The sequence below is a fragment of the Toxoplasma gondii genome, chromosome XII (genome assembly GCF_000006565.2).
Source record: "Toxoplasma gondii ME49 chromosome XII, whole genome shotgun sequence".
NCBI classification, from domain to species: Eukaryota; Apicomplexa; class Conoidasida; order Eucoccidiorida; family Sarcocystidae; genus Toxoplasma; species Toxoplasma gondii.
In genome coordinates, this window is record NC_031480.1 from 2,923,878 (window position 1) to 2,947,125 (window position 23,248).

Sequence of the window (23,248 nt, forward strand, 5' to 3'; positions counted from 1 at the left end):
AATCACAGATGGCACATGCGTGCGTCAGCCGGGACTCGAACCCGGGTCGCAACCTTGGGAGGGTTGCATCCTACCCCTGGACTACTGACGCTGTTGGCGCTGCGCTCTGTCGCGAGTTTTGCTCCCTTCTTTCCGTATCTTGTTATATTAATGGGAAAGAGATGGAAAAGCGTAGCTGCTTTGCTGCTGAAAAAGTGTGTGCTTTGGTCAGTTGCAGTCGGGGAAGCCACCACAAGCGCGCTCGTTCCCTCGTGTCAGGGAGAGAGGAAGAATTGGCATAAATTGCACATGTTGGATGTCTCCCTTATTGAGTGGATGCATCTTCTTACAAGTAAGGCTTTTAATGAAACAATCTCACCCGAAACACAACTGAGTGCCAGTCGGCAGGCAGCACCACTTCATGTGTCGTGTCTGAATGGTGTTTCGGAAAACTCTCGCGCCAGGTGACTGCTTTCTCCCTTTCCGTGTTGATGATGATACCTTTTGCCGGACTGTTTTCATCTTGTGTTTCACAATGACGGTTGCTCATCTAAAAAGAGCGACAGGCGATCGCGGCAGACGCCGGCGAACTCCTCCCAGATGAGGCCTGATGAATCGGGGAAACGGCGACCGAAGGGGAGCACTCGCTTTCCTTGTTTTCTTCACATCTCGAAAGACACTGCATCAAAAACAGTTCCAGAGACAGATTTTCTCTGAGCACTCTTGCAACCATCTTTCCTACCCCATGTTCTTTTTTGACTGTGAGCGACGACCCAAAGTCGGTGGAACTCGAAGAAAAAGTCAATCGAGATTCGTCTGAGACCACAGGACGAGTACTTTAAGTTGCCAACACAGATCTTACGCTACTAGGAACAAGAGGGTGCGGAAATTCCGGTGAAAATGAAGAAAGGACGTTCAGGCAGGTGTCGCCGAGTGTTTTCACAAATCGCTTTCCCCGTAGACTTGTTCACGTCGAGCTATCGCCAGACAAGTTCCTAATTCATTTGGAAGAGACGGAGGCGCTACTGCGTGTGCCCCCATCCACGAAGAGAAAGTTGTCTTTAGATGCACTTTTGTAGGAAACGATGCACATTATGTATATGTTCATTTGAACATGTGCTCACGTTGCTTTGCCACAAATGTACGGTCATAGTGTGTGCTGTGCTTGCCTGCAACTGTGTACACACAAATCTCTGTATCCAGGCGTATTTAGGTGCACATTTGTGGAACAATGGGCAGGTTTGTGTATGGCGGTCCTCTTTTTCCGGTACGCACGACGGAAGACCTGTCTACACTCTGAATTTCCTTTCAAGACTTGCCGGCTGGAAACTCCTTTCGTGGGAACAGCTTCGCGCACGACTACGACACGCTGCGGCAGGTCACCACAGCAAGGCGACAAGACAGCTGGGTGGATTTTGAGGACTCTTACCGCCGGGAAAAAGTGCGTTTGTGTCCTCCAACTCGCCTTTTCGTTTCGCGTGTCGTGCACAGCCACTTCTCCCGCTTTCTCGCCCTTCTCACCACTACAAAAGGAGGTTTCCGGCGCACACACGCAGACCAGGCCTCGAGACAGGCGAGCTGTTCTTTGCACTCGATGAAGCTGCGGCGTTCAAAAAGCACAAAAAGAAACAAGAGCAGCAGTGTCAGTGTGTATTTCGTTGTATGTACACCTGGAGGTTGTCGCAGGATTTCGGACGTTTTTGCATCTAGACGCTCCGCAATTCTTCAAATTCCCTCGTGCATTTCCTCGCCTCACTGGCTCTCTCACTCGCGCGCGAAAAGTGCGGCTCGCCGGAGTTGCGGGGATCGCCTGCCTTCGCTTTTCTTTCCTCTGTTTATGGCGCAGCAAAACGTCTCTCCAAAGTCTCATTGGTTGCGCTGTCTCAAGGCGGTTTTCGGCGCTGATCTTCTTCCCACGACTTTCCGCCCAGGGAAGAGGCAAATCCGGGTCGCCTCCGCTGTTCCCCTCCTTTTCTGCATCTCTCAACGCCCGCTGGACCCCGTTTTCTCTGTCTTTATGAAATCCAACGTTTCCCTGCCTTTGCCCAGATGTCTGGAGACCCCCACACATACAGACCGTGACACGCTCGCCCACCTTCAGCCATAGATAAATATATATATATATATATATATATGCATATGTATCTGCAGGTTTGCACAAGATGCATGTACCTGTAGATGTATGCATTATGATGGCAATCTCGATTGGCTCGTGTTGCAGAGTTGGAATGTGAGATCCTCTGGGCTTTCCGCTTCTCCCCGCTCCAAGCGCCAGAGGTCGCAGTTGTTGATTTTTTGAGTTCGCTTTCAGGCTGTCTTTCCCTGTTTCCTCTTGCACTTTTTTCGCAGATAGACATGTGTGTACTGCTCCTTCGTAAGAAGGTAGTTTCTGCTTCGTTTTCTTCTTTTCCTGTCCACCTTCAATTCTCTTGTTCCTTTCTCTTCTTTGCTCAGTCTCGCTCTTTGCCTCTTGCGCCTTCTTACTGTCTCTGGCCTTTTCCCCTCTCCCTTCCTCTCTCCTTTCCTCTGCGCCTTTCTCTCCTCTTGTCCCTTGATTTTCTCGTCTCTGCTTTCTTTCTCTTTCTTCCTCTCTTCATCTCTTTCTCTCTCTCTTGCTCGAGGGAGGTTCTTCTCCCGCAGCAGTCGACTCTGCGTCGCCACACACTTCGACGGAGCCTTTCGTAGTCAAGGTCTCTGCTGCTCGCCGTCGGCAGCCCTGGAGAACCTGGGCGCCGGAGTCGCTTTCCTGAGAAGAAAACTGAACCGGAAAGGAGACTCGAAAGCCAGTTTCCTTTCACCACGCACGCGAAAGACTCACTGAGACTCCGCGCCCTGCGAAGCCCCCAAACACCCAGGCAACACTAACCTCAGAAACAGCTCCCCCGTCTCTCCGAAACAAAGAGAGCGCTGCCTCCAAACAAGACTTCTCTCCTGAAAGAGCTCTGTCCTCAAAGCTAGAGCTGTCTGTCTCTGATGCTGGGAGGTCTGCCGTCGCCCTCAAGACCGCGCGTTGTCTCTGGAGGTCTGGGTGAGTGTGAAGCGTCCTTTTCGGGGACGTTTGTATCCAAATATAAGCCGCAGAGGGCACCTGCGCCGGGGTCTTTTCGTTCCACCGGGGGTCTCTCGCTTTTCAGGAGACGCAGAACTTCTGGAACATGGGAGATCTTCGAGCATCTGCAAAGGTCCATAGCGTGTCGTTCGCCGCGCCACGATGCAGCGGAGACTCTGGAGACTGTTCCCCTGATGGTGACGACAGCGAGCCGGTTCCTTCTCAACCTTCTTTCTCCTTCTTGTCAGCTGTCTCCTCCGGTGCTGCGAATAGCGACTGCAGGCCTGTCGAGCGAGGTCCGTCTCCAAGCACAGAAGGAAAAGAGACACGTGGGCAGAGAGAGGACACGGACGACGAAGAGGCGGTGGCTCTCGCCTGTCACAAAGGTTCTCTTTTCTCGCAGGAAGAGAGAGGCCTGTCTCTCCCGCTGAGCCCTGTCGAAGAAGAGAGCGGAGGAGATAGCGGATCAGAGTTCAAGAGAGAAGAGGTCTCGCCGTCGCTGCACCGCGAGCCTGGAGAGAGAGTGGCGCCTGGGAAGGAAGAGCGAGAAGAAGAGCACGGAGACCCCTCTGCAGAGGTGCCTTCCTCTGCTGAACACAAGATGCCAAGCACCGTTTTTCAGTCCAAGGGTGGGCTGCCAGGCTTCTTTGCCGCTCTCCTGGGTGGCAAAGAGGCCGACGGGGCTGCCGGCCCCCCGCCGCGACCGCCTGAGGCTCCAGTGTCTCCGTTCCGGCCTCAGGGCGATGGCGAGACAGAGAGCCATGAATCCGCTGTCTCAGCCGGACCCAGTGCGTCCTCTTCGTCCTCTTCTCTTTCCTCTTCTTCGTTTTCTTCCTCTTCGTGTACTGCTCTTAAGACGCGGGGGTCTAGCGAAGAAGAAGGGTGGGAGACGAGAGTCGAGGCGAGAGGCGTGAGGACGAGGAATGAAGCACAAGAGGGCGGTCCTCAGAGCGTGTCTCATGGACTCGAGCGGTCGGAGGAGAACGCGTTGGAGGCGCGAGAGACTCAAGAGTTGGAGGAGACAGAGAGCCGCCAGCTCCTCCGAGACCACGGCGGCAAAATGGGAGCTTGCGTCCTCAGAGACAGCGACGAGGACCTCTGCCTCTTCAGACTCTGGGGGCCTCACGTCGACCGGTGCTGGGTAAGGACGGGAGAGAGAAATGAACAGAAGGAACGCTTCGCAGCGACTCTTTTTCCATCTTCCAAGGAACACTCTGAATTGTGCGCAGGGAAGCCGTCCGAACATAACGCTCAGTGCGCATCAAAAAGACATCATGATTTAGGTCGGTGGGTTAGAATTGAATTGAATCAACTTCCTTTCAGAGAATGAGCTACTCTCCCTAGTCTGAAACACGCAGGTACAAGACCCGCGAGGACTGTCTTTGGCTGTGCATCGAAGAAGCCGCGAGTGTCAGATGTCGCGCGCTGTACAGACGTCGTGATATTCTTTCGAGTCTATGTCTTTCCAACCTCGTGGAGTGTTTCAGTCTCTCTGCCTTTCTGAACGATAGCGATTGTTGCCGTGTTCGAGTTACAGTTACAAGGTTCTGAAGAAGGAGATCCTAGCGTGGACCAGAAGTGGAGGAAACAGTGCGTGGTTTCGTGTGGTCGACAGACACAGCAACTCTAGCGGTGTGTGTTCTTCCAGTTCTCGCTTCGTTTCCCCTTTTCTTTTTGCCTCTGCCCCGTTCGCCTATTTTTTCTAGTTCGTCTTCTGTCTCATTCCTCGCCGTGTCTCTAATCCTGTTCTCTCTGCTCTCTCCTTCTTCTGTTTCGTTTCTTTCCTAGATCTCCATTCCCTCTCCTCGTGTCGCCGTCTGTCTCCTCCTGTGTTCTGTCTTTTCCTGTTGCCTTGTGTGGCTCTTGTCTATCTCCAAGTGTCTCCGCTTTTCTTTGTTTCGCACTGGCCACTGTCGTCACAGGTGCAGTTGAATCCTACAAAGGCCGGAGAAAGTCCCCGGCGCTTCGAGTTGAAAAACGAGGGTAACGCCTTATGGGGCACAGTCCTTCGCGGAGTGCCTGTAGGAACACCGTACGAATTTGTCCTTCATTCCTCTTGGAATGATTGTTTCGCCCAAGAAGGCGACGAACTCCACAGGCGTAAGTGCAACCTGACGCTCACATTCACGCAGTTTACTCTGCCTGAGTCTGTCTGTCCGTAGATGCTTCGATTGACCTCCATATCATATCTGTATTCATATGTCTTGACCTCCATCTATCAGCCTATATATCTGCCCATCTTTGTACATTTTTGTGTATGTCTTTCTGTATCAGTCGAAACGTCTGTATGCCTTCCTACATCTCTCTATTCCTAATGTTATTCACTTAGACCTCATTCTATCTCTTCCTAAAGCAATGTATTATGGACGTGAGTCTGTTCTGCCTAGTGTAGCCTCAGTTGTTATCCGCTTGGTCTTGTGTACCCTGATTTCGGAAGGGGAAGTTCAAGAATGTTGATCCGTCGATACCCTTGAAAAACGCTCTCTTCAATTTGTAGGATTAGGACCTGACGCGGTTGAATTTTCTCTCGACTTGGATTTACGCGTTTCGTGCAATGCCTGCTGTGAATCAAGTGGAAGCATGGGGTGTACGTACACCTGAACACACATGCATGTTTCCAAATCGACAGTTTATAAGAGCACGGACGCCATGGCTTTTTCGGCTGTCTCGACAGAGAATTGATAAGGGAGCCGGCTTAAGCAGTTTGCCTGACTTCATCGTTGTTTTCTTCAGTCGAGACATTTCCGCTGTCCGCTTTCCATTCCGTCTCTCGGCTACTCAGGCGACCCTTACGCGCGACACACGGACTTCTTCAGCAACACTTGCTACGTGACAGACGCCTCGCGGTTTCCGTGGAAGCATCTCCAATCCTTCGACCCGCCGACGTGGAACAAACTGATCATCTACGAACTGCACCCAGGAACCTTCAGTCCTGCTTCTGCTGACCGCACGTAAACAAAATACACGCTTAGCCATGTACCCTTTTTCTACATATATATATATATATATATATGTATATATATATATATATGCATTTATGTATACATATCTACATACATATATCTCTATATGTATGATTACATGCGTAGATAAAGGTGTGCATAAAACGAGAGAGATACACGAAGAGCTGTAGGTTAGTCTAGGGAGATTTGAGCACAGACACACACGTATATCGACATGACACAGCATGCATTTATATACATATATACAAATGTGTATATATATATATATGTATATGTATGTATGTGTAGGAATGTTTTTATATAGGTGAGTATGCTCGTTCCACTGGTGTCGCTTTTGACTCTTTTGGAAGTTGGAGGACGGTCTTTGTTTCCTTCAGAGTCTTCGAGACGCTGGTGGACAAGTTGGATCACATTCGCTCTCTGGTAGGTCTGTGGTTACCGGGACCCCAGCAGAGCGAACAAGAAAGGGCAGCGAATCTGAGTCTCCTTTTCTCTCTTTTCTTTCTCTGTGTTGCTCTGAATCCTGTGATGACCAGCCTCTTTTCCGTTTGCGTTTCTTCCGTTCACCTGCCCGCGTCTCCCGTTTTTTTTCGTCTTCAAGGTGTCGGCTCCAGCCTCAAGTTCTCTTTCGCGGTTCACTGGGGGGGGGCTCTGAAGCATCCACCTCCTGTCTCCTGTTGTCGCCCTGTGTGCGACGCCTCTGTTGGGCGTACGGCTTTTCACCTGCGAGCAGCTGGCGCCTCTGCTGTGAATCGACAGAATTTCAACGCCGTCGAGTTCCTGCCTGTCCAAGAATTCGGTGGAGAGTGGGGGTACAATCCTCGGCTTCTCCTCGCAACTCACGGGAAGTATGGAACACCCGACCAGCTGCGCAAGCTCGTCGACGAATGCCACAGGAAAGGCCTCGCGGTACGTAGAAGTGGAGGAACCCAGAGAGTGCACGGCGAACATGAAAGCGGGGGGAGAAGCCGGAGAATGGAGACGAACGATGGAGACGGAGAAACAGGCACTCTCAAAGACAGCCGAGGGTCGACACACCCCAAGATGCCTCTTTCTTTCCGAGAGCGTTCGAGCACGATGCACAGTCCTCACAAAGGGACTCGACCCCACTTTTGACTGCGCTGCTTCTCTGCTGCAAAAGTCGTCTCTGTTCTTCTTCGCGGTGGTTTTTCTTTTCCCTGAAGAAGACTGCTTCTTCTGCTGCAGCTGTCACTCGGCTCTTCAGAGTGCTAGCTCCCTCGTGTTCTGTCTTTCTCTCTCTCGAGCGTCCACTCCCTCTTCTCGCGGCGACCTTCTCCTTGTCGGCGCTCCGAGTGTGCGTTGCTTCTATCTCTCTTTCCACTGGCGCCTCTGCGTCACGCGTTCTCTGTTTCTCAGGTGATTTTCGACCTCGTGTTAAACCATGGCAGCGCAAAGTTGAACTCTCTCTGGAACTGGGACGGGTGAGGCGCGCGCGTCTCCGCTGGCGCGAGAAGCTCGCGAGGGAGGCGAGAAACGTTCATTCTCTTGTACCTCATTTTACAGACAGAATCGAGCGGCGTCGCTCAGTCAACTCAACACCAAAGGAAAAAACTAAAAGAGACAGCAGAGCGGAACGAGGGAAGAAAGCAGCAGAGAGACGAGAGGCTAGGCGAACTGAGGATGGAGGCTGAGCTCGTTTTCTTCTCCCCTCGAGGAGTAGAAGAAACCGGCTGACGGCAAACTGTGTGGCGCGTGTGTTTCGAGAGAACAAAGAAGAAAAATAATCTGATTCTCTTTTTTCCGACAAATTTGGACACTGAACACAGCCACTAGTAAAAGTCTGTTCCCCATGCTCCACTGGTTCTTCTGTTCTCAATCAACCCACTCGACAAAGAGCTAGAGACAGTTTTCTGGGAGTCGATGAACGCGAACTCAACACATGCAAGTGTGCTCCGCAGACAGAAGAAAGGAGCTTCGCCTTGAGATCATAGTCTCGCGTAGCCAGTGACAACAGTGACTTCCGCGACGGACAGTTCAGAGGAAGGGAGGAGTCGGGAAGAAGGGAGTGTGTCTGCGAGGCGGACCACGATGCACCCGACTTCGTTTCTTCGTAGGAAGGAACGAATCGCGTGGGCGCTCTTGTGAAAAGGTCTCTGCACGCCCAACTTTCGTTCTGTGCAGGTACGGCAAAGATGCGTCTGGCGGCATCTACTTCGAAGGCGGCGGGGAAAGTGGCTGGGGGCGAAAATTCAGTTTTCACAAACGCGAAGTTCGCGACATGATCCTTGCAGCGGCTCTCTGCTTCATCGAGGAATATGGGTAGGCGCAAGCGTGATGGCGGCCGCTGAGGAAATCGGAAGCCTCTGTCCTCGGCATTTTCTCGTCAACGTTCTTGTCTTGGTACTGGGTCCAGATTTCGATCGACTGGCTCCTGCAGTGGCGTCCGGGGCCCCGGGAAAAGCGAAGTGGTGGACAGCTGAAAGGATGACCGGAAGAGAAAAAGAAGTGAAGCGAGAGCAACGCAACAACAGAAGGCAAGAGGCGAAGGAAGGGAAGGAAGAGAAGAAAGAAAAGGAAGAGAAGAAAGAGAAGGAAGAGAGGACGCACGAGACAGAGAAGACAGCTCTCACAGGGAGGGCCAGGGACGCCACGCAGAAGAAGAGTCTCGGAACGGGGAGAGCGCCGCGGGAGGAAAGCTTGTCAAGAGAAGAAAAGCATGCGCTTATCTTGAGAACAGACTCGCCGTGTTTCTTCAGGCTGTCTTCTGGGCGTCTGTCCAGCAGCAGCCGGTAACTCCGCGTCTGTCTTCTCGAGGGTCTCGGGGGGGTCGGAGTCGAAGAAAGTAGCTTCAAGAAACAGTTCACAGGAATTGAACTGACGCGGCGTCGTGCTTCAGAACCTCTTTTGAAGTTTGGATCCCCCCCTTCACTTTTCTCTGATGCGGAACCTTCTTCAGGGCCGACGGCCTGCGTCTCGACTCCGTCCATAGCATGCCCTGGGACCTTCTCCAGGTAAGGAGTTTCTTTCTCCTCGCTTCCACGTTGTCTTCGCGCTCCATACGCAGACGCCGCTCTGTCTGTGCAGATCTGTTCCCAGGAAAACCGTTCTACCTGCATGCACCTGTCGACTTTGACATGTCGATGTATACGTAGTATATATACATACACATCTACGTAAATATATATATATATATATATATATATATGAATGAATGTATGTAAATAATATTAGTGTGAACGAGGATGCATAGGTGAATCCGCAGACGTCGGTGGACATTCTCACACTGTAGAGATCCGTATACGCAATCGTCCACGGAGAGGCGGTTCAAGTGGACTCCGTACCTACGTTGCTCTTTGGCTCTGTGGGAGGGAGGTTGTCAGTTTGCCTTCTTCGATGTTCGCCGGTAAGCGCCGATTGGTGTAACGAACGCGCAGTCGAGGAAAAACTATCTTTAGTGGCTTGTGAGTGAGGCTTCCGTTACCGTGTAGGAACTGACGCATGCAGTTCGCAGCAAGCATCCGTCGAAAATTCTGATCGCCGAAGTCACTCCAGAAAATCCGCAAATCTGCAACAGCGCTGGTTTCGACTCGTGCTGGATACACTCGGCGTATTACGATGCCATCAAGGTAAAGCGAACTGCCTTCTGTATCAGCTCGTAGGTCTGCTTCTTTGTCTTCATCTTTCTCTCTCTGCCTGTCACTTCCTCTTCGTCTACCAGTCTCTCAGTGTCTCTCTCTAACTTTATCTCTCTCGATCTGCGTCTCTCTGTCCATGTTTCTCTCTCTTCCTATGTGTCTCTGCACCTCTCTCGCTACCTCCCTCTCTCTCTCCGCCTTAAATGTACCTGGATCTTCATCTACAAGCATATGTAGACGCAAATGCACACATCTGTATCTATATTTTGTCCAACTAGCCTTTTTCTCTACGTGCAGCTCGATGTCTGTGTATACGGCTGGCTATGGAAATCTGCATATATCCGTGTGTGTCTGTCGCTTTCAGTCTACAGTTATGCTTGCGTATTACATTAGTGTATCTGTATCGCCTTTCCTGCATGCATGAGACTGTCGGCTGGTGTAACCATGGTATCCTCAGCCAGGTGATCGGGCGGAATCTCTCATCTGTCGGATAGTCTCGTTCAAAGTCTCTTTCTCCTTCGCCATTGCAGCCAAGTCTGTGAAATCCCTCTCTTGTCTCTTTGAGCTTCGTATTTCTCTATTCTCGTCTCCCTCTTGTGTGTCTCTCTTTTCTGTCTGTCCTCTGTTCGTACGTTTTTCTTTTCTCGGTGGTGTCTCGTTTTTCTCTCTGACGATGAGTGTGCTGAGACTTCGTCTTCTCCTGCGCCGGTCCTGGTCAGAAGATTAATGCAGCTATCGCGCTCGCTCCTCTTCGGTCTGAAGAGACTTTTCACTGTTTTCGTTTCCGCCGGTGGTGTCTGCACCTTCTTTCTTCGTCTTGCGCTGGCGCGCCTCTCGTGCTCTCGTCGGACAAAAAGACGCTTTGCCGTTCTGTGTCCTCTGCGTCCTTTCGCGCCTTTAAGAGCCCCCTCCTCGCGGCGTGTACGTACAGACCCACTTCTGAGGGAACGCGTTCCTGGTCGCTTGTCTCCTTTCCGCTGCACATTTCGTCTTCTCTGTCCCCGATCTCTTCATTCAGGTGACAAGAGGACAAGACGGCAACCACCATCTCGACATGCTGCGCGCCATGATCGATGTGCACCGGTAAGAGGACGACAGGCAGGATAGAAAGAAACAAGCTTCGAAAGGAGAAGAGCTTCGAAGGAAGAGATAAATTAGGTCAACATGAACACAAGGGAGAGAACAGGGGAGAGAAGGAGGGAGAGAGCAAGAGAGAGAAGAACAGAGAGATAAATGGAGAGAGGAAGAGAGAGAAGAACAGAGAGATAAATGGAGAGAGGAAGAGAGAGAAGAATGGAGAGATCAAGGAGGAGAGAAAGAGGGGAGATGACTGAACAAGCGGGAGGGAAAGAAGAACAACAAAGCCAGAGAGTGCAGACGCGCATGAGGAGGTGACAAGCGAAGAGGTTAAGACGCCTAAGCGTCGACTTCTAGAGCAGCACAGAGCTCTCCTCTCCTCAACAGCCGAGACAAACACTGCCTTATGGACAGACACGGCAGAAAACGTCGCCTATCTCTTACCTACGTTCTTGTCTCACACTTCACTCTCACCTCCACTTGCACGCTTAGGTCTACACGTTTACAAGTACATATATATATATATATATATATGCATTTATATATATATATATATATGTTTATATATTTGTATGTGTGTATGTTGGCCTGAACAAGAGAGCTCCGTTTGGTTGTCTGTTTTCCCTTGCTGCGTTGCAGAGGCTTCAGGATGTCCCACCAGGGCGTTAACTCTCTTCTCGGCAGTCACGACCAGGCTGGCAACAAACAAGGTGTACGTGACTCGGCGACAAGCGCGGCAGCAGTCCCCTTCGAAAAAAGACTCGTATCTATCTGTCCTCTGTTTCTGCTTATTAAAAATACTATATCTGTATCTATGAATCTATCTGTATATATATATATATATATATATATATATATGTGTGTACATAGATATATAGATATTGCACGTGAGTTTTTACCTTCATAAGCGTGTATCTCAAGAAGTATGGGATTCACTGTTCTGCAGCATTGGTTCCTCTCTGTCCATGTCTATGCATGCATACAAATTTTCATATATGTATATATGCATATATATATATATATATACATATATATATAAATATATATAGCTGTATGTTTGGAGGCTTTGTGTCTGCACACACCTCTCACCTGTACGTGGCGGACGCGAAAATATGCAGGCTTGCACGCTTTTCGTTCGGCGCGCAGGGGTGCGAGGTCCCTGCTGAGGTCGGCTCTTTTCGAGATTCGGAAAGGTTTTCAACTCTATCAGTTTATAGCGCGTCTCCTGTGTCTGTCTTAGACACCCATGACGTGCATGCAAATGATCTCGTGAATCACCCGTCCGCTCGAACTTTTTCAACTTTTCTCTCTTCGTTCAGGGTCACACAGACGGCAGAGCTGGGCGGTATTTTGTCGATTTGTTCGGTGGAAGAAACAACTGGCACAGTCGAGCGCAGTGCCGCATGTGGTGAGTCTATGGAAAAGGCGCTCTTTCTGGATTTCGTCGAGACCTTCTTGTCCCTAGAGTTTCTGTTATTCTCGCTTGCCTCGCTGCTCTTCGTCTCATCTATCCAAGCTTCTCCCCACCTGTGAAAGAAAAGACACCGTGCATGACTTCTTTTGACCATGTGCACTCATATATATATATATATATATATGTATGTAAGTGTAGGTGAGTACTTGTGTATGCATTCGCGTGTGTATACTCCTCCATATATATATATATATATTCTTACTGTATTCTGTTTGATTTGTTTCGTTTTCCTCATAGGCTGCGTTGATTGGGTGAGACGCAGCCTCACTCCCATAACCGAACGAATCGTTTCCGCGCCTCCCTTCTCTGGTGTGTGTGTCGGTTTTATCAGGTACAGTCTGCAGGCTGTCTGTCGCGGCCTTCCAATGATGTTCATGGGGACAGAGACGCACCAAGACAAATGGTGGAACGTGGACGAACAGCACAAGATGAATTGGAATTTCGTTGAGAACCACGACCCCCTCGCCGAGCAAATGATGAATCTGGTAAACGATCAGCCCTCGAGGACTTCAGGCTGTCTGGGTTGGACGCATGCAGACACCACTACGTAGAAATATGTGTGTATGCTTAGTACCATACAAAAGGACGAGAGTCTCTCCACATCATTCTAGACGGTGAATCGGGAACAGTGTTGATACACTCGATGATCTAAACATGTCTCGGAATAAAGAACACAAGGTGGTCTCGAGAAAAGAGTTAAAAACTCGTTGTGGGACTTCAATATAGCTGTTGATGTGTTGACGGACGTGTGCACCTGTGTCTGAGTATAGCGGTATATACTTATATATATATATATATATATATATATATAGAGAGAGAGAGAGAGAGAGAGCGTTATCCATGTGTATAAACATATATATATATATATATATATGTTTATATGGGCATGCGGATAATGCGTCGGAGAGGCTTGGTCGATGGGGGGATGAAGAAGAGTTTTTTTCGATTTGCTCACGGCAAAAGAATAAACGTGTTTGTTACTGTGCAGTTTTGCTTTTCCATACGAAGAACGAGGAAAGCCTGTATCTTGTTTCATGCATGCAGAAAGGAACGTTTTCATGTGCTGTCCTTTCCCAGGTTGCTGCGGCAAACAAGCTGCGCCTCTCCTTTCCGAGTTTGACAGATGACCATGCCCCTGTCCGTTTCTGTCACCTCGACTATCAGAACCGTGTCTTGGGTACGTAGATTCTCCGGTTTCCTTTGAGTCCTCGTCATTGGTTTTTTCTCCGTGTGTTTTCGTGGTTTTTAGGTTTTTCTCTCCTATTTTTTTCATGTGGAGGTGGAAGCCAGTTTCCAAGTTTGCTTCACGGTCTTCTTGTTTTTCGACGTTTCCTCACTTTCTCTTCTATTTCTCTTTTTCCCGGATTTTTGCTATTTTTTTCACTTGTTTGTGATTCTCGCACTTCGCTTGGATTTTCTGAGTTTCTGGGATTTTCGTACTTCTTCCGGATCTCCTCCCTTTGCCAGAATTATCGAATTGATTCGGTTTTTCACGCAGTTTTCCGGATCGTTTCTGATCGTTGTTATGCGCATTTTGTCGCATTTGATTTGGATTTCCGTCTTCGTGTCTGCCAATCTGTCGCAGGCTTCGTGCGAGGGTCGCTGCTGGTGGTGTTGAACTGCTCCGAGTCGCAGTGGGAGGGTCGCGACTACGAAGTGCAGACGGACTGCGTGAACCGGAAGTTCAAGCAGGTCTTCAACTCGCAGGCAGCCGAGTTCGGAGGCTGGGAGGCAAGTTGGTCCTCTGCAGATCGCAATCTTTCCTCTTCCGTGCATGCGCGCTTGCCAGTGAATCTGCCAAAGTGGTCTGTCACTGTTTACGAGCGCCAGGAGTAGAGAAAGTTCTTTTCAAGTCTCCAGGAGCGCCCCGTCTCAGGCGCAGCTCTCTCGCGTCGAGAGTCACACGCGTCGACACAGAGTGGACGCAAAAACATGCTGTGCGCGTTCGGATCTGCTGCATCGTAGAGCGATGCGAAGAGTGTAGAGGTGAAAGAGGTCTGCGTCGACGCATGCGTTGAACGAGGAACGCGGTCGAAAGCACGGGCGATCTGCTCCCGCACTCAGCGTCGAGCATTCACTGACACGCATGCACTCAGTCTGAGTCGTTGGGTGAAGCAGGCGCTCCCGGCACACTTCCAGGATTTCCACCGCTCGAGTTGCATGCTTTCTTGGTGCCAGTCCTCGACGGGGAATCCTTTCGCACAGAAAAACCAAGGGCAGGGAGAAAGAGGATCTCGAGCGAAAACAGGGGAAAACGTGAGTGGCTTGCAGAGTCGCGCAAGACGCTGGCCCAGCCGGAGTGGCTTCCTGTCGAGTTTCTCCAGCTTCTCGGCTGATGCATCGACGGAAAAGGGTCGTTTTCCGGGGAAACGAATCATCTGTGACATGTTCCAACATTCTCGGATCTGCTGCTCTTGGGTGAGGCCCGATTTCTTATCGCTCCGCAGTCGGAGAATCCCGCAACCTCCGTAACATGGTGTTTTCCTTGGTGACACGCGAGTCGGCAGAAAAGCGAAAGAGAACACACACTGAGAAGAACAGCAACGTTTCACTCCTCTTTTCGCAGCAGCGAACAGTCCCTTCAGTCGTTTCCGATGAGTCTGAATCCGCAGAACTGTTAGACCACACATCGACTATTCGCGTAGTATGAACTTGCCACAAAGAAAGTTAAGGCACATGACGTCAGCATCTGAGTATCAAAGTCGTCATTATCGCTGTACAAAGGATCCGTGATCCACAACTGCACAACTCGAACTGAATCAACAGAGGCACTAGAATACGTAGGAGAATGAAATAGGAGATACAAGAAAACAAAGTTCTTCATGTTCCTCTTGTACACCCCTACATGGCTGCTTTTCCTCGGGATAGCCGTCCCTCGATAAAGGGAACCACGGAAACTGCAGAATTCGCGTATTCTACGCGTTCCGTCAGGTGACAGGCAACACATCGGAGAATGCTGCGAAGGAACTAACCGTACCTGACCAGCTCTCGTTAAAGTCAGGCAAACAGTGACACCCGAGAACACAGAGAGGAAGAACCTTTCTGTCGCTTCACCGTTGTTCTACACGCAGGTCGCACGTTTCACATGCTGGCGTGGATAGCCACACTTCAATACACTCTTACATGATCACGTATCGAGTATATTTGGCGAGAGACTTTGGAGGTAAAAATGCGTATTTTCCCGCTGTAGTTCTACGTGGGAGTGTTTTTGGAGGTTTCGGTCTGTTTCTAAATAGCACTGATCGCCGCGGCCCCTGCTTTCGAGAGTTTTTGTGTCTACTCCTTTCTTATCCACTAGCCAGAGGAAGGGCCGGAACGCCTCGATCGGGCATTCAAGTTTCTCACTTTGAATACGTTTTCGATCGCGAGCAACGAAGAGCGAGGAACAGACACAGCAGCAAAAAACACCAGATGCGTTTGAGGAAAGCTTGAATCAACCAAAGACAGACACGGAAAAAAGGCCCGGGAGACGGAGTGTCTAAAACATGCTTTACAACGCGAGAAGATAAACGCCAAGTGGAGGTACGGAAACAACGCCAGAACTTCACCTTTTGTGACGTGAGCACGTGTCATAGATACTCTGAGTTTTCGTCACTTCTTTCGGCCTGCTCTGCCTCGTTTCTCTTCGCCTTGCTCCTTCCTTCTCCCCTCACACTTGTGCGTCTCCTAACCATTAATATCCAGCCTACAATGGAGTATCTCCATAATTTTATATATATATATATATATATGTGAAGTCAGTGCCTGTATGTGTTGACAGAGAATCCTCGTTTCGTTTCGCGGACGTTGGGGACCCTTGTGTTATTTTTCAGTGTAAAGAGTTGAGAAGCAAAAAAGGGATAGAATCCCCGTTGGTTGCCATCCTGTCCACAAGAACTGAATGCCAGGATGCACATGCACATGTACAAAAATGTACTGCAGCAGATTTTGGAAATTCAGTAGATTTCGCGCGCTCCTGATACACAGGGTCGCTGGTGCTTCTCCGCAAATGGGCGAAGACCTCTCCAATTCGAGCCCACGTTTTCGTATAGAGGACTTGCAGGGATACACACATCCGGCTACCGAATTCGCTGCTCTTTCTCGTGTAATTGCCGTAGAAAAAGACGTCGTGCATCCACCTGTGTGTCGTCAGGGATGAACCTTTATGTCGAATGCATGCAAGGTGCTGTCGGCTTCATTTTCTGCATGTTCTTCTCCTCGGTTTTCCCTGGACCCTTCACACCACACCTTCTCGACCCTCCACTGAAAGAGATTGGCGTCTCGGGGTGCCTCGAAAAAAGGAATTCGTTCTTGGCATTCGAAGGAGGGTCTGTGCGTGCAAAGGTTCTCGAAGAGAGTCGTTGGCATTTTGAGGAGCTCTGCATACCCTCAGAAGGAGTGCTTGGCGCTTCACGGAAGGGCATTGCATGTGAGAATGACTCAAAAGGGAATTCTAGGCATTTTTAGTCCGAAAAGCCGCCCTAGTCTCCCAGCGAGGCGCCAGGTCGTCACAAAACAGAGAGCATGCAGAACGGCTTCAAAGTAGTTGACTGTAACAGACGAAAATAGCATTTTTTGGTAGACGGGACTTTCCCTGGAGGGAATCTTCAGTTCGCTTCCCTTGCTGCGTAGCCAGTCGTCACTCTCTACTATTTCTGCAAAGGAAGCGGGAGAGAACGAATTGAAGGAGCGCGATGGAGACAGAGAAGGAGACAAGACGGAAAGGCGTCTGGGATTGGAGAAAGGTGGTAGTTCTCCAGGCTCGGTCGAACGCTGGAAATATGTGAAATTCTTGACATTAGATCCTAGACCCTCACTCTCTTCTATACTATCGAAGCGGTGCGGTGAGGCCGCAGCACCAGAGGGCTCGAAGACACTCGAGTCTGAGTTTTGCCCCAGAGGCGAAAACTGGAAAGAGACAAGGGGGCGCTTTGCAGAGAGTGGAGAGAGAGCAAAGGGTGAAGACAAGGAAGACAAGGACGAGGCAGCAGGCTCCGCAGTGGACGCAGGTGCTTTGAAGCGGTTCTTCCCCAGCGAGAGCCTCCCCAGTTCGACTTTTCGCAAAGCCAACGAGCGCCGCAGAGAGGCGCCGGGAGTCGTAACATCAGGACTGAGTCGGGAGCTTCGAAAGGCTGCAGCGGTGTTGGCGTCAAGCCCGAGAGAAGATGTATGTCGGTGGAGAAGAGAGGAAGAAAGAGGAGACGCAAAGGCGGGAGACGAGAAAACATCGACAGCGGTGAGTTTGACCGCTGCAACGAAGCAAAAGAGAGCACCCGCAAGGTGGAACAGGAGACACCATGTGAAGAAGCGCTGAAACGAGTGAACCTCGCACGAACTCCCCAGCTGAGTGTGGCTGACGAGAGCGATGAAGCCGAAGGCAATGCCAAGAGCCGTTACCATGAACTGCACGACAGATGACCAGAACAAATGCTCTTTCCAGAGATTGTGGGACAAATCCAGGCTCCCGTCGCGGTGCAGAAAGCGGAAGGAACCGAAAAATCCGACGAGAAGAAGACTCGTCGACGCCAGCAAAAGAAGCCCCCAGAGAGCAAGGATGCGCCGAACCGCCGGCTTGTACGCCTGGTCGAGGATGTCTACACAGCACACAGAGTCAAAAGCCTCTGTTCCAAAAAGGTCCGGGCCTTCGTAGACGTGATCTTCATTGCTACACACAGCAGAACGGTTCCGTTCGTCAGACTCGCCGCCCGCGTCCGCGACGCTCCTCGCCTTCTCAGACGCGAGTGGAAGAGCAGCCGAAAGCGATTCGCCTGTCTCGTCTCCTTCGCCTCTATCCTCTGCACTCGGATCGCCCGCCAAGACACCGCCCTCCATCGTGGAAACGAGGGACACACAGCTATGGGCGGTCAGAAAAGACAATAGACACGCGAAGAACGCAGAGAAGCAATGAAGGGAGAGACAGGCGAGGAAGGGAAACCAGCAAGGAAAGGGACAAACTGAAAGAGGGGGAGACACCAGAAACAAGACAGGGAGGGAAGGGGAAAAACTGGAGAGGGTAAGAAAGAATTCGCGTGGCTCCTCCCTCTGAGAAAGCAAAGTAACTGCATGGACTGGCTCAGAAGATCAAATCGAGTTTTGAACGAGGGAACCTTCCCTCTAAAAATCTCACATTCCATGCATCGCAACCACTCGCTTCACGTACCAACTGAAAAATATGTGCTGAAGAAGACAGTCCAATTTAGTCATAGTTATATATATATATATATATATATATTGCAGTACTGTCACTGCAAGTTTACGAAGCAAGAGAGACAATACTGGTAGGTGTGGATTTTTCGCTCTCTCTCTCCGTTGTAGAGTGACAGATTTGGATAGGGTGTTCTCTCACCGGGGAGAAGCTCAGGGAGAACGGAACTTCTCCGAGTCCTGCGAGATTCCCCAGGGGATCACCGCAAGCGGGCCTTTTTCTCAGTGGCATGAAGAGGAATTCTTCGTCATTCGGCAAGGGGGAAAACACGTAAGAAAGAGGGCGACAGTGGAGAGGCCGGCATCCTTCGCGACTCAAACATGGAAGCTGCATCATTCTGTGTTAAAAAACCTTTCGGGCGCAAGCAAGACACGACCACCCTCTCCCGACATAAGGCGCCGGAAGGCGGTTGCAAGCCACGGTTAATACCTTTCATTCCTCTTCTTGGGAGTAAACACGAAAAAGAACTTTGCAAGAAAGAAGAAAGGCATCTCCCCACATGGCTAATCCTACGGGCTCCAGACTAAAAGTGGACATGCGCGTTTTTTGCTTCACCGCTAGCTCCCTCATTGCCGCTCTGGTAGCGGGCTTCGAGTGACAAGTCAAATGAGGCGGCCTCCGGTCGCCTCTGCGATTTCTAGCCAAGGAGTCCCTCAAAAGGTAGTCCCGCTGTGTTTTCCCGCTAATTTGTGCATGTTTTGTGTCGCATAAAACATGCGAATTCCAGTCTTGCGGAAAAGACCTATCGGCCTACCGACGCTGTAATCCTGCGCGAACACCTTCGCCGTTCCGTGGCGCGCATTTGAGTGAGACACGTAACGCTGAAGACACCTGTCACAATTGAACGGGTTCCTCCTGGGACTTTTCGCAGTTTTGCGTGCGCGTTGTACAAAAGTGCTTTCCTCTCGATCTCTGCGAACGTTTCAACGCTACGCGCCTTATGTCGAAAAACCTTCCGACGGAGAGTGTCTTGCGACACGAAATGCAAGAAGGACAGCCTGCGAGCTACTGTGCGTTAACTCAAACCCGAAAGGAAAATTCATCCATAGAACGGGCCCGTACCTTGCGCCAGACTATGCGCAGGCAGGAACGTAAATTGTTTGGTTATTTTCCCGCATCTTCCTCGTGCAACGGCCTCGCCCGCAATATCCCGGCTTCCAGAAGTCAACACATTTATAAAAGTGACCGTGCTTTCAGAGTCGCTTGATGCAGATTCAGCTGTACGAACCCCCCAAGTGACAGGCAGTGCTGTGTTTTCTTTATCTTTCGCGGCCTCAAAGCTGGCTGGCTGGACGGCTATCTAGTGAGTTTCCTGCGAAACACGGGACAGAAGAGCCTGGCGAAAGAACGTTTCTTTCGTTCTTCGCACTCAAAGTTACTGAGGAATAAGAGTACAGCAGTCCTCATAGGAGTCTGGGTTCGCCTGTGTCATCCACATTTTCGTGCCGAGTGTCTTCTTTGCATTGATTTCGCGGTGGTCCGACATTTCTGCCTTTTCCTTCACCGCAAGCCGGTCTGCTACCTGTCTTTTGTTTCGTCGTATCGGTTCTGCATTTCCTCATCTCCGCATCTACAGTTCGACAATTCACCATGGTGGCTCGAGTGGTGGAGCAGGATGTTGCCCGGGGGTCGGGCCGAGACACCCTTGCGAGGGAGAGCGACGAGGCGCATCCGCCGCAATTTTCGCTCTCAAATCCCCACTTTTTGACGGCGGTTTGTGAGGAACTGAAACGCAGAGATAAACCTGTTACGGGATTGACAACCGCGGAGCGTTTCAACGCGGCGCTGGCTGACATGGGAGTGCGGTACGGGACTCCAGAGGCGGATATGATTATGCGCTACTGCCAGGTGACCGAGGACGGCTACGTGATTTTCAAAGAGCTGATGCTCGCAACGCGCCAACTCTCGAACGTGTCCGAAGACCACGTCACAGAGAGTCTTTCGTCTGCAACACAGCGCGAGCAGGACCGGCTGGTTCCTCTTCCGAATACCTCAGCACGCGACCGCGACTCGGAACAAGGCGAGATCCGCGACGAACGCTGTGTCTATACACCCGAACTGACAGACGCGATCCGCAGACTGTACGCGCAATGGGATCGGTCCTGCTTGCGCGACTGGCAGTTCAAAGAGTCTCTGCAGCGTCTGGGGGTTTGCGTGACGCCGGAGTTCGAGAGATTGCTGTCGACCTATGGCCCGAGCGGTTGCGTTTCCTTTTCGCAAGTTATGCAGACTTTGATGATGAGCGACAGTGGGTTTCTAGCCTCGTCGTCGCTGCGCCGGTCGCGCAACCGGAGTGCGGCGGACATTCCCCTGCCGCCCGTCGCGGACCGTCTGCCCTTCTATGAACCACGCAGGAACCCAGTGACTTGGTCGCCGCCGCAGCCCCTGAAAGGCTTGCCCGTCAATCCGCAAGACGTGCTGCAACACGCTCTGAAACTGCCTCTGGCTGCAGACCTAGATCTCGACAGACGCGTTGGCAGCGAAGTGGGCGACACTGAGGGCGGGGACGGGTGTTCGCTCGCAGACAAATTCCGGTTGCTGAAGAAACTGGTTGCCCTGTACCTGTCGGAGCGCCTATCCGCGACGCAGTTCCGCAAAGAGTTGGTCGAGGCGGACGTCCCCATTACCCCGGAACTCGACACTCTGATTCGCGCGCACGAAGCTGACAACAGCGGCCAGTTCACGCCTTTCGCCGTCGCGGTTTTCCGAGCCGCGGAAGAAACTGAAATCTTCCTCAAGGAAGTGAGGCGAGCGTCTGCGAACACGGAGGCCGAGGCGCATTCAACTCGCGATACCCCATACATCGTGGTGGACAAGCTGACGCAAGTCGACGTCCCCTCGACGTTTCCCGCTCAAGTCGAGGAAGAGGAGGACCTCAAGGCTTCGGCGCGGCACATGCTCGAGGCGGGCGTAAAGTACCCCACAGAAAAAGAAGCGTTCGTTGGGGAATCGAAACTCGGCGATATACCGAAAGGAAACTACATCCCTTCGGACTACGGCATGTCTCAGCACGCCACACTCGCTTTAGCGAACAGGGCAGCTGCCCACCACGCCTACCACGGCCACGGAAATATCATCACATGGGGAAAATCTTGTTGAGTGTGGAGGGCGAAAGAGGTTTGGATGTCAGAGGCTTCGTATGTCTCCGTTAGAAGAAACCCAGCCGGACGCGTGATCTGTCAGGAACGAGATCCGGTCCGCCGCTGTGGGTTTCCCTATACATGTGTTTTTTGTGTGTGTGGTAGTGGTAGTCGTAGCCCCCTTATGTAAACAGGGTGCCAGGACACGCAGACCGCCTTTTTGGGCAGAACGTCTGCTTTTTTCCGCTGCTGAGACGCATACACCCTAACTTGCAGCTTAATTCTATGGTTTACCTTTTCTAACTGCGGCAATGGGTGCACTTAGCAAATGTTTCCGCACTCAGAAAAAGTCATAGGGAAGGGCTCCCGGTGAACAGCCGATAAGGGAACCCGATTCTCCGAAGGGATTTGCTCGCGTGCGACCACATAAGGATTTCTACGTAATGCGTTTTGAAAGTTTTGAAAGCCTTTTGTCAGTTGTTTTGTTTGCTTCGAACTGGATGGAGTTCGCCGCGTTTGGGTGGAAGCCTTCTTCGCTCAGCGATCGGTAGCTCACTCGTGAAAACAGAATCAGAGACCTTGTTCGGGACGAAGGCGAGGCGTGGCTCGTTGCGCGCTATCCGGGCGCGCTATGTGCATAACTGTTCTCACAAGAATGATCAACCAGAGAAAAGTGACTACTCACATGCATGCTAGTCGGAGACACGAACGTGACCATGGCAGTTCTATTGAATCAATTTCTACACATTTTTCAAAAGACGATAGGGAACCACGTGCCTCGAAGGCTACGACGTTGCTGATCCATGGATGAATCCATTACAAGTTCCACTTCACTTGTCGCTTCCTACTTGGCAGAGGGTCCCGCTCTTTTGTTCGCAGGTGTCCTATCTCAGCAAACGCGTCTGCCTGGTTTCCTTATTTGTTATGTCAAACCGGGAAAAAGATTGTCCTCGGCGCGTTCATTCACAACGAACCAATTTTGGAGGAACGGGACCAGAAAAAACACGAAAAACGGCCGTTCTATCTATTATGCATATATATATATATATATATATATATATTGTTCAAGCTTGCTAGGTTCGTTTCATCTGAGACGGTCTCTCAGATAACGGCTCTTGAGCGAACACCTCAGCATCATAGTCAGCCGTGGGGAAACAAAAGTGCCTTGTCGCAGCTACAGCCGCGGTTGTTTGTGAAGAAAGATGAACATCATCCTAGTTGCTCGAGTATTCCCACTGTTTGTCACATACACACCCTTTAAAACTCGATTGTTTACCTCTTAGAGGGCGCGAAAGCGTTGTTTCTGTCTCTGAGGGATATGTCACATACATATTCGAACCTGTGCATACTATACATGCATATGTTTATACATCTGTCCATCGGTGTATACAGTTTCGAACTGTTTTGGGTGCATGCGTAGCTGAGCAATTGCCACAGCGTCCGCCTCTGCAGGGTCTCGATTCAGTGTCTCCTCCCGCTGATACAAACGATGTGGGTGTTTTCGAGAGATCATGTTTTGTTCCGCAGTTCCTGAGTGAAATAAAGAGAGGCACCTGCAGAGAGACCGGAAAACCGTCCTGGGGTATTTGAAATCCGCCGTGAAGAAACGCGACCCCCGGACTTGAGTTTCTCTCGACAGTTCACTCTCCTGTGTGTCTACTCCTTCGGCAGTCGCTCTCTCTATTCGAGAGAGATGTCCACGTGTCTGGAGTGCCTATCTCAGAAAGGAAGATTCAGAAAAGCTGGTTGCCCAGTTGCTCTCTAAGCCCTATTTTCTACATCGCCTCGAGATACAGCTCGCGTGTCTCTAGGCGAATTCCCCTTGAGCGTAGACGCCCGAAGAGAG

The 23,248-nt window shown here is 50.8% G+C and overlaps 4 protein-coding genes and 1 non-coding gene across 5 annotated transcripts; 2 read left to right on the forward strand and 3 right to left on the reverse strand.

The window, feature by feature from the left end:
* Positions 1-20: 20 nt before the first annotated feature.
* TGME49_246680 lies at positions 21-91 on the reverse strand. The gene has a single exon. It is a non-coding gene; the product is annotated as a tRNA-Gly (tRNA).
* Positions 92-1,433: 1,342 nt separating this feature from the next.
* On the forward strand, positions 1,434-14,902 carry TGME49_246690 (alpha amylase, catalytic domain-containing protein). The gene is made up of 15 exons (XM_018780794.1): positions 1,434-4,169; positions 4,951-5,128; positions 5,811-5,979; positions 6,369-6,414; positions 6,751-6,900; positions 7,369-7,433; positions 8,134-8,271; positions 8,909-8,963; positions 9,441-9,578; positions 10,606-10,670; positions 11,304-11,376; positions 11,984-12,072; positions 12,470-12,623; positions 13,216-13,315; positions 13,724-14,902. Exons 1-15 carry the CDS (start codon positions 3,135-3,137, stop codon positions 13,972-13,974), a joined length of 2,706 nt encoding a protein of 901 aa, XP_018634932.1. The 5' UTR covers positions 1,434-3,134; the 3' UTR covers positions 13,975-14,902.
* Positions 14,000-15,816, reverse strand: TGME49_246700 (hypothetical protein). Its single transcript, XM_018780795.1, has one exon. The coding sequence runs from the start codon at positions 14,766-14,768 to the stop codon at positions 14,199-14,201; it is 570 nt and encodes a 189-aa protein (XP_018634933.1). The 5' UTR covers positions 14,769-15,816; the 3' UTR covers positions 14,000-14,198.
* On the reverse strand, positions 15,554-18,315 carry TGME49_246710 (hypothetical protein). Its single transcript, XM_002367017.2, has one exon. The coding sequence runs from the start codon at positions 17,947-17,949 to the stop codon at positions 16,558-16,560; it is 1,392 nt and encodes a 463-aa protein (XP_002367058.1). The 5' UTR covers positions 17,950-18,315; the 3' UTR covers positions 15,554-16,557.
* An 86-nt stretch (positions 18,316-18,401) lies between these two features.
* Positions 18,402-22,342, forward strand: TGME49_246720 (hypothetical protein). Its single transcript, XM_002367018.2, has one exon. It carries the CDS (start codon positions 19,913-19,915, stop codon positions 21,419-21,421), a length of 1,509 nt encoding a protein of 502 aa, XP_002367059.1. The 5' UTR covers positions 18,402-19,912; the 3' UTR covers positions 21,422-22,342.
* The last annotated feature ends 906 nt before the right edge of the window (positions 22,343-23,248 follow it).